This window comes from Endocarpon pusillum (assembly GCF_000464535.1).
Source record: "Endocarpon pusillum Z07020 unplaced genomic scaffold scaffold7152, whole genome shotgun sequence".
In the NCBI taxonomy this organism is placed as follows: Eukaryota; Fungi; Ascomycota; class Eurotiomycetes; order Verrucariales; family Verrucariaceae; genus Endocarpon; species Endocarpon pusillum.
The window spans coordinates 1-10,188 of NW_006916635.1; the positions used below are offsets into that span (position 1 = coordinate 1).

General features: G+C 48.4%; 3 protein-coding genes across 3 annotated transcripts; all 3 read right to left on the reverse strand.

The window, feature by feature from the left end:
* Positions 1–1,417: 1,417 nt before the first annotated feature.
* EPUS_07160 (uncharacterized protein) lies at positions 1,418–4,601 on the reverse strand (the record flags this gene model as incomplete). Its single annotated transcript, XM_007807528.1, has 3 exons — positions 1,418–2,012; positions 2,859–3,818; positions 3,874–4,601. The coding sequence occupies 3 exons, from the start codon at positions 4,599–4,601 to the stop codon at positions 1,418–1,420; spliced, it is 2,283 nt and encodes a 760-aa protein (XP_007805719.1).
* Positions 4,602–5,967: 1,366 nt separating this feature from the next.
* On the reverse strand, positions 5,968–7,773 carry EPUS_07161 (uncharacterized protein; the record flags this gene model as incomplete). Its single annotated transcript, XM_007807529.1, has 4 exons — positions 5,968–6,391; positions 6,438–6,517; positions 6,682–7,460; positions 7,512–7,773. The coding sequence occupies 4 exons, from the start codon at positions 7,771–7,773 to the stop codon at positions 5,968–5,970; spliced, it is 1,545 nt and encodes a 514-aa protein (XP_007805720.1).
* A 1,616-nt stretch (positions 7,774–9,389) lies between these two features.
* Positions 9,390–9,773, reverse strand: EPUS_07162 (uncharacterized protein; the record flags this gene model as incomplete). Its single annotated transcript, XM_007807530.1, has 1 exon — positions 9,390–9,773. One exon carries the CDS (start codon positions 9,771–9,773, stop codon positions 9,390–9,392), a length of 384 nt encoding a protein of 127 aa, XP_007805721.1.
* Between the last annotated feature and the right edge of the window lie 415 nt (positions 9,774–10,188).

Consider the following 10,188-nt stretch of genomic DNA (forward strand, 5'->3'; position numbering starts at 1 on the left):
CGGATACTTTTGCGCGTAGCTGTATTATAAGCTTAAATCGCAGGTCATAGGGGTTAGCGTGCTAATTAGATAAAGTGTCAGGGATGCCAAGCCTTATCACAGCAGCGCAGCATAATAGCGCCTGCCTGGCGTAACATCTACGCCTCACATACGTTAAAGTATAAACGTCAAGAGCCTTTTTCACGGTCCGCTGAAACCCGGGACAATTAATACGTCTCAGCTTTCTGTTTGAAATTGCTCGTCATATCATACTCGCATCTTGATAGCCCTTTTGATACACTAGAAGCCCCCTGCAAGCCGCGCTCTCATAGTATCATTATGACGATACCCTCCTTGGAAGGCGATCCTCTTTGCGCGGAAGTTCTCAGGGGCGTGGAACGCAGTATCTGAGGACTCTCTCCGGGATTCGCTCTTGTCACTTCCAGCGAGAACGGCAGCAGTGGTAGAGGCGGACGGGTGGTATACGAAGTATTAAGGAGTTGACATGGCCTATCGGCTTAATATTTAAATAGTCAATTTCGACGTTGCTGAAGATAGCAAATACAAGGCCATTACCTATATTTCTAGTGTTACGCTAACAATATTTCACAGAACAACCCCCCCATGGACTGTTTAGGATGTGGGGCCAAGTCGGCACATCAATGCCAAATAGTGATTGATAGCTTCCAGCAAGCTAGGCCGACAACTCCTCACATGGAATTCTTGACCAACTACAATTGCTCTCAGAGGTTTATACCAAGAAAAGCGCGCTATAGTAAGCTTGTAAAACGCCAAGATAGAACGCCACAAAATCGCTCAATTAGGACTAGTCTAGTTTTTTTCTCAATATTGAGTATGCCGTCCTTCTGCATCTTTAGATGGCGCAGAATTCGTAGATGGCGCAGAATGAGATAGAATCAGTAGAATAACGCGTAAAATCAACAAAATGCGCGTATAATGGCGACAGTGAGCATTCGTACAGAGCAATAGGGTATCTGTATAAGCACTGTTAATGACGTTACTTACTAGTGCGCAGGTGCGGAACATTATGCCTCCTACCGTAGTATGCACAGAGAGTCTTCAGCCTTAATTGCAAGTCGGTGAGGCTTCGTCCTTCAAAGCTCAATTCTTGACATCCATGCAGACTCATTAGTGCCGTAGTCATATTGGGGGCCGCAGTACCCAACGCAATCCTTGCCCCAACCAAAGGTAGTAGAGAAAATCTGACGTGCACCTCCCCAGTATCATCCGCAAACTTAAAGCTGACCGCCCAAATATTTAGCGAGAACAGCTCCATGAACAGAGACATATTAATTTGAACCTTGTATTTGGCAAAGGATTTAGACTAGATAGCATGGGAAATTGGGCGTATTGATGCCAGGGTTGAAGCAAGAGAGCAGCGCTTGGACAGCCCGGAGGTCCGAACTTCGTTTTCATGTCAGCTTTTCTTACCCAAGCTCCGCACGAATCCTCCAGCTTTCACGAGGCGTGTGCCAAGCTCTGAAGGTTGCAAAAGAGTACCACCACCTGAAGCGGAACGAGGGATGCGGAGGTTGTCCGCCTTGCTAGCCGACACAACCTCAGGATAGGTGCGAGCGTCATGGTCGGAAACAGGCAGGCTCTGGGGAAGTCTCGATGTTTTTCTACGTCTGGCAAGAATCCAACCAGACACGACCAAGAGAATGGCAACGATGGCAGCTCCAACTGCAATGCCAGCCGTCGCTCCAGCAGAGAGTGTTTCGGGCGCTGGTTCTTGGGCTATTGTAGTAGTAGTCGCCGTCGGACTTGCGCTTACACTGGAGACCTGAGTTTGGAGGCTTGTTGATGAAGAGATCGCTGAGCTGGTGCTACTCGCGCTTCTTGCCGCCGTAGAGTTGATAATTCGGAAACCTGGACTTGATATTGAAGCTGCTGTTTCAGAGAAAGTAGTCCGGGACGGCAGGAATCGAAAGACCCAATATTGCGAAGCTGTCAGTTCAACTTCAGGCACTTGGACACGCCAAATTGATTCTGTAGATTGATTGACTTGCACTCTTTCTATGAAGTTGTCAGCCAAGTTGGTACTAATAAATGGCATCGAAGAACGGGTTTCGCTGACCAGCAATCAGAACTGATGTTGGTAGAAGCCGGTGATCCAAAGGTCAACGTTAGACACATCGGCAGAAGGTGCGTATGTACTAAACCACTCCCAAAGTGAGGTTGTCCACCTTATATGGTATTCCTTGCCGAGCTCCAGACTTGTACTATTATCTGGTGGGGCCGGAGCGATCCAATCGCCTTGGACAGTCTGGCTAATCTGTCGTTTCTCTGAGATTGCAAAGAGGCTGTTCGCGAACAAGAAAAATAGAAGAATCCGAGACAGCATCGTCGTAGCGTGCAACGGTGATGGGGTGGTGATGGCATGAACTGAGGACAATGGTGTATTGGTAGAACTTGTCGAGGATGCCGCAGCATTTGCAGGCGGAAGCCTGAGAGCCTAATAGCCTCAGGGGCTGAACTTGTTTGATTGCACACGAGGCGCATTTCATGAATCGCTCGACCTATCAAACGACCAGATAGTCGTAACATACGTGGACCAACACTGCAAGAGGACCCACAATGCGATAGCAATTTCTTGGCATTGTTGGTCCTCTTATGTTACACAGGTTCCAGCCGTACACGTTGGGTAGAAGTTTTGAGGCAAGTGTGCGGCACAGCCAAATTCCAAATTGAACCTTATCCAATCTATTTTGCTCATAGCCTAGAGACTATTCACCTGGATCCCTGAGGCCATCTAGCCCAATCAACAATCGATGCAATAGTCCGAAGCACAAACTTCTTGCCAGACCAAAACTCAAGCAGGCATTTTCAAAGGATGTGCTTCGGTGTTCAGCACGTACTTATCCAGGCTGATTAGTTCCGGCTCGCTGAAAATCAGGTAGAAATACTTCAGGGTCTCCGCAAGCCAAAAGCTTTCCATGCGGTCGTCTTGTGGTGGTAGTCCATCAGCAGGACCTCCAGCAATGTCTGAGATGGCAGCATTCGCATATGATGTCTCAGTAGCCGCCTGGATAGCGTTGAACATCTCCCAGGCAGCATCAAGGTAGGACACTTCTCCGGTGATCCGATACATAATGAAAACGCTCTCAATAGCCTCTGGCCGTAAGATATACCGTCTATCATCCATTTCAACGAAGCCTTCTGGCAAGCGCTTTTCCTGAATGATTTCGTCTGCACTTATGACCTTTTCGCCCTCCTTCTGGCGCTCACGGATGGCGGCAGTCCATTGGTCTCGGCTCCAGGAGCAATCGCCATTGGACGCACACGGCACAAAGTGAGCGATTTCAGGCATGAGATGTCGAGGCCCGTTTTTGTACGCCCAGATGCACCCTTTGGTGATCTTATGAGCCATAGCCAAATGCTCATTATTTGAGAAGAGTCGGCCACCAAGAGCCAGCATGCCTCCTACAAAGCACGTCAAATGCTGGGCTTTCGGCTCTATGACGAGAGGCTTGTCGTCATCGCTTGCTCGCACGTCGCCAGACATTATAATGTCAGCATTGTCGGGGGTAAGTGGGCGGAAGAATAGTTTCTCGGTCGCAACGCTCATCGAGTCCTGGTACAGCTTTTGGTAGACTGGCGACAAGCCACCAAGTAGAGCGTACTCCTTTGGAAAATACTCATAAAGAGAATCTGACATGCCACCAAGGGTAAAGCCCGTATCACCGGTCAGGTCCTCGGCTTTCGGATCCACGACAACAGGCCACATTCCAGGCAGCTTCGTCCGATTCTGCTGGGAATCGAAGAGGTCGGTGATGCGTGAGATTGCGTCGTACCATCGCATATCACCGGTGAGTTGGCTGAGACGAGTGAATTCCAAAGACAAGGATCCGATTTTAGAAACCAGTCATCCACGAAGGTGCCTCCTGATGTTTTCCATCCGCAGCTTGCTTCCAGTCCCATCTGGTTACGGGCAGATGATTCGGCGTGTCGAACGCAATGAGAAGCATCTCTCCGACGTCCACTGCTTTCTCTAGTAGCTTTCTTTCCCCGCTAAGGTCGTAGGCAGCCAGAAATCCTCCCAGATAGCGAATGGTGGTTTCGAATATATTGACCGTTGCATCGGTCGATCTCGAAAAGTCAATCTTGACAGCGGCTTCAGCGGCCTCGTAGAACTCGTCTTTCAGCTCCATTACCCAAAGCGTGTCAAGGGCATCCACCAGTGTTGCCGCCCATCCCCCAAAAGCGTCCCTCCCGTTGCCAGAGAGAAGCGAAAGCTCGTCCCGCATCCATGCATGAGTCCGGTAGGACCGCCAGCACTTGATGAATGTATCTTTCACGACTTGTTGTCGTTCTAGCCTAGTCTTCTTGTCTTGGGCAGACTCGGAGGGAAATTGGTGCTGAATGGAGGGTAGACGCTTCGGTTTCCCATGGGGAAGAGACACAAGATGTGTGAGCGGGTAGTTGATAGGTCGATTATTCCAGGGGGAGCGTCCAGTGTCAACCTTTGGTGGTAAAGTGTATTCGACGACAGGTGCAGCCTGTCGGTTGAAAGGGTAGTGGGAGAGGTGGTAGAGCAGCCATATTGAAGCGACTGCAGCCAAAGGAAGGAATATCCAGCGACGGGTTAACATCAGCATCATCCTGCCAACATCGAGACTTTAGAGGTGGTTGTGAATTTGTGAATTGCCACGGAAGTGCAGTCAGTTGAAGTAAGTTACTGGGAGGATTGTCGAGCCACCGTCGGTTGCGGCACCCACATAGGCGCTTGGCGCCGAAATTTATGAGACTTCTCAGATCCTCTTCCTCTCCCCCCTTCTTCATTCCTCTATTTCTCTACTAATACTCACTCAAATTCAGTGAACAATGGATTCTGAACAAGGAAATAAACGCCGCGTCTGCCGAAAGTCAAATTCAATAGATCCTCCTTCTCCTGCGGCCTTGCAAACGCCAAAAACGATGCTTCATACGCCGCACTGTGCGCCCCTTCTTGCTAACGCACGCTATACAGCTGGCAAATTGTCTTGTATATAGCTATTTAAGATACATAATGTATCTAAAGCAACTAGCTATCAAATCCTTAAAGAAGAAACTACACGTTACAGCGCAAAGGTCTATAAGTAAGATCACAAAACGATACTTATTTTACATAAGTACAAAGTAATTAAAGTAATCAAAGATATAAATTTTGGCTTTACTTTATTAGGTTGTTACAAGATAGCAAAGATATGTGGTATCCCTTGTGAGTCCGATTAAATCCCTGTCGGGATTTAATCGGACTCACAAGGGATAATACGTAGCTCTAAATATATAATTTAAAGAAATATAAAGAAGTTTGATATAAGAATCTATATAATTACTTTAAAAAAAGCTTTTATAATTATATAGAGATGATTATTATTCTTATTATTATTATTATTGAGCTGTTGAGCTCATGAGGGGGGTACTAATAACAATCTATAGGAGAAACCCTCTGGGGGAGAAAACCAGCTGCTCCCCGCTCTGCTTCCGGACACCGCAGGAAAGAATAACGATGCAAAGCGTAACTGACAGCTTGGGGAACCTTCGAAACCGCGTCCTTTGCGTGTACGATCGTACTCAAGACAGATATCGTACCCGTGCAGTTGAAGGGCCACACATCCTCTTCGCGGATCTTTGGCTCCGAAAGTGATTTTCGATGGTGTTGCTACGATGGTCTTTTCTTTACAGCAGTACTGCGTGTAGATACAAGAGAATGCATAGGGAAAACCATGCGAGTGGTTATGTGGCTAAAAATGCTGTCTGGCTCGGAGGCGCATCGCCAATGAATGGGGGCTCAGGCCGAGTCTCATGGAAAGATCAAAATTTTGATCCCCTTGTTGAAGAAAGGCTTTTCGGCAGCTTCAAAGTTTCGGCCAGGCCACGGATCTTTCAAGAAGATCTTGCATCAATGATGATGCTGTGCAACACGTACAGCAATACAGATCAAAGTCACTTATTATGGTATAGCTATTAGTTAGTATGAGAATATTAAGCACGCCCCAAACGCCCATCTCCGTCCTGATGGACTAATCCGTGATGCTTCCCCATATAAACCTTCCTGTACCTCACCGTCTCACTCCCATCAATCTCACTCACACATCTCTCCGCCTCAAGCCTGTAACCTCCAATTCTAGGCCAGACCCTGGTCCAAAGCCACCAATACACCGCTCCAGCAATCAACACAGCGACACCGACGACCGGGAAAACGTAGTACGGATAACCCTCGGCGTTGTTTCCAGCCTCAGGTGGTATGAACGGGACGATTGCCAGGAATATGTTGGCGAGGAGATAGAGAACGATGACTGGGAAGTAGGTGTGGAATGGCGATGACCAGTTTTCGGATTTGCGGAAGTGAAGGTACAGAAGGCCGGCGCAGACGGCGCCGTTGATCCAGGCGCCGGGGTAGGTGTACCTACGGCTTATCAGCATGGAAGAGCCCAAAGGGATTGGGATCTTACAGATCGACGATGAAGTTGTATGCAGGTCCAGCCGGAGGGGCAAGGAGGATAATGACAGTGACGAGCCAGTGCAGAAAGAGCTAAAGCAAAATGTCAGTAACGCCACATGACCATCAACATGAGTGGCAAGACTTGCCGCAGAAGCTGGGGCATTGAAGGGTTTATTGGAAGCCCAGAACCGACTCCAAGGCAACAGCCCTTCCTTTGCAAACTCTTGATTCAACCTCGAATGCGCAAAGCTCACAGCCAACACGTTGCCCAGGTTACTCAGTGCGATGAACGCAGGCAAACTTCTTGCACTGGCACTGTCACCGAATATGTTCCGGAAGAACAATCCTGCGATGAGAACGTCCGAGGTCGCAATCTCTTCCTTGGTGACGGCGGCGAAGTATGCAACATTCGCGAGGACGTAGAGTACTGCGGTCGACGCTACAGCAAGTGGTGCAGCTATCAGGAGAGTTTTGCGCGGATTCTTGACCTCGCCTAGGACGTAATTGGCATTTTCCCAGCCTTTGTAGCTGTAGATGATTCTAAGTAGGGCTGTGGCATATGCGTAAGCTCCTCCGCCGCCATATCCTGGTCCTTTTTCGAGGTGAAATGCGTTGTCGAAGTTGTGTGGGTTTGGGATGCGCCGATGACCTGCTAGCGCCGCGAATCCGGCAATGACAATGAAGAGTAGGATGACAACTTTGAAAACACCGAGAACGTTGAATAGTCTGATACCCCATTTTGGGAAGGTTGAATGCAAGAGGACGGCGAATGTGATGCAGCCGACGGCAATTCCGCGGGCCTTCCAGCCATCAGCTACGTCTGAGCCAGAGGCAAAGAGGATGTATCGACCAAACGCAAGAGAATTGCCGGAGGAGAAACCGAGGAGAACCATTTGGGCCAGCAGGACACATGTCGCCAGGAGTTTTGGTCGCCGATAGACTCGTTCGAGGTAGTTCTTCTCGCCGCCTGAGCGTGGAATGGCAAGACCAAATTCGAGGAAGACGCTGAGACCGCAGAATGTGATGATGCCGCCTGTATGATAAGCCAGGGGTCATGGAGGTTTTAGTGGGAATGGAGCCTCACCAATGATCCAGAGAAACAGGCATACACCCACGGAGCCCGTGGCGGCGAATACACCTGACGGTGTCGAGAAGATACCGGTACCTATCATCTTGTTGATGATGAGAAAAACACAAGCGGTGACCCCTAGCTTTCTCGATTCTCCAAATCGAAATACCTGCTCATCCTGCAAACTTGACGGGGAGTCATTTTCGCTGCCATCTGAAGGAAGCTTGACGTCTACTGCGTCTCTTTTCAACACGGGATCTGGAGTCGCGCCGGACATTGTGTCTCGAGCCACTTGATCTTGAGAGGAAGGCCCAAGGCAGCGCAGATTGATCCCATACTTTATTCAGAGCCTACCCTGGAAAGCTCAGCTTGACAATCAGTCAAATGCTAGCTCCGCAGGTCGGTGTCGTCATTGTTACCAGATCTTCCGCAAAAGCTCGGATCTCTTGTGCTGTGTGGATACAATGGTACAAAGCCATGAGCAGTGGATGCGGTTGGTCAGATGTTGAAACAAGAACTCGAGCATCATAGAAAGTGGAATGGCGTGCTCAATGACTGCACCACGGTACCACCACGGAAGCTTCGCCAAGCGACCACCAGCTGCAGTGGGCCAAAACTCCTCACCACTTGCAACCAGTAACTTCGTCGCTCACGCTATCAGAAACAGCCAAAGATATCGTGGCCTTTCGCAGGGTGGGGACCGGTTTAAGGCCTCAGGTTCCTGAAAGGGCACCTTGAGCATCACCGCCTAAATTTGACCAAAAAGACACGACACGAAAGCTAGGTCAATTGGATTGTACGAGTGGGAGCAAATTGGGGCTGAGCAACACGTGAGCAACCTGTTGAACGATACACTCAGAGGACCAGAAACTGTACGTTATTCCATGTGAACTATCAAGGAGATGAGTATATACATACGTAGTATACTCCGTATAGTTTCCCTAAACGGACGGAACACGTGATCTTCTTCTGACTAAGGTGCTCCCAGATCTCAAAACGAGGCTGTCACCAGAATATTCCTCGACAGCACGCAAACAGCCCTCAGGCAGCTTCGAAAATAGTTGAAGGCCACGAAAGCGGCCTATCACCAATACCAGATGCCGGCCACGCGTCTAACCTCGAGTCAATTTTCGCGAACCCGAGACCGGCTGTAGAGAAGCCTACGTCTCAACTCTAGATTCCAGGACATAGGACATTGTTTTAGGCAGTCTTTGACAATGCTTTCTGCGTCTGTTGCATCACGGGTCATGTGACGTGTTACCGCTTTTTTTGTCACTCAATCTAGTTTTACCAACTTCATATAACTATCACTTGTTTCACTAAATGGGTGCCCCTGCCTTATGGGGATTGGCGTTCCCGCGATTTAGTGTCAAAATTTTGCTGCAGCCTTGGCACAAGGAACACCAAAATATTTTGAGTACAATTGTTACACCGCGCCAAGGCTGCCAAGCACGCTACGCACGCTTAGCGCCGCACATACACCAAAGGAGAACTCTGCACTCTAGAAGTCAGAGTTTGTCCATCGTTCGACTTATTGAAGTCGGGAGCCCATCCTTCGTTGCCACTGCTGATAGTGCTTTACGACTGCGAGGCGCATGTTATTTGTACGCTAGAATGTCACGTCGCTCAAGACCCTAGGCGTTCCTGACAACAATTTTGATACAAAGTCTTCTCTATTAAATAAGAAGATTTTTGAAATGTTCAAAGTTTTAAAATAATCAATGTCTTACGGGTTATCCCTTGTGAGTCCGAATAGACCCCTGGGTGAGTATCCTTCCTTATAAAGTTTAACGTTAAGAGGTACCTGCGTTTAGCGGTAAGGTTATTTCTGCAGCCTTAGCATTAGGAACATCCAAGTTATAGAAAAATGCTACAGCCTTAGTGTTAAGAATATTAAAATTCATTAAGATCTTGTTGTAGCCTTAGCTCCTCTTCGTTCCTCTCGATAAGTCTTTTAATCTGTGATCCTTGTGTGTGTTCAAAAATATCAAGGTACTGCCCGGTCATGCCCAGGAGACTGTTTCGAAGGCCGTTTCGACAATCTGGGTCAAGTTTGACGCCCTTTTTCTCGAGTATGTCGTAGGCAGCATCGTAACTGGGTATTTGGACTTTAAGAAAGATATAATTGGCTTTGCAATCTGGGATGAGATAGTTGGTCGCTCTTGCTGCTTCCGTCCCAATCGACGACATGCAGTAGAAGACGGAGTCGTCCTCACGGAAGGTTTTCATCACTGCGAATCGGTCGGCTGGGAACACCCAGTTGAGATGGTGCGTCATCCTGGCCAAAGTAAATAATGGGCTTATATACTGTATTTGTTGGTGTTGCCCAATTTCGCGTAGACTGCGTGGGGAGTACCGAAAGAGCAAGTGAAAATTGGTGAGTTAATCGCAGTACAGTTGGAGTTGGAGTCGGAGCGGCTAATGTCCGCACGGGACTGCTATCACAAACAATTCGAAAGTATGAGGCTTTTCTGGCTCGTGGGAGGGCTGAAATGACTGAGAGATTTTCGAGCCTGAAGGCATTGGCGTACCTGGCCACCCCCATATATGCAAGCAGTCTCGTCGGAAGAACTACTCACATGACGAGTTCACCACAAGTCAGTGCATTAATCACACCACTACAGTATCAGCGAATCGATAGGAATTCCCAAAAGCCACAAGCACAGAAGGCGTTAATGGATGATGTTCTCTA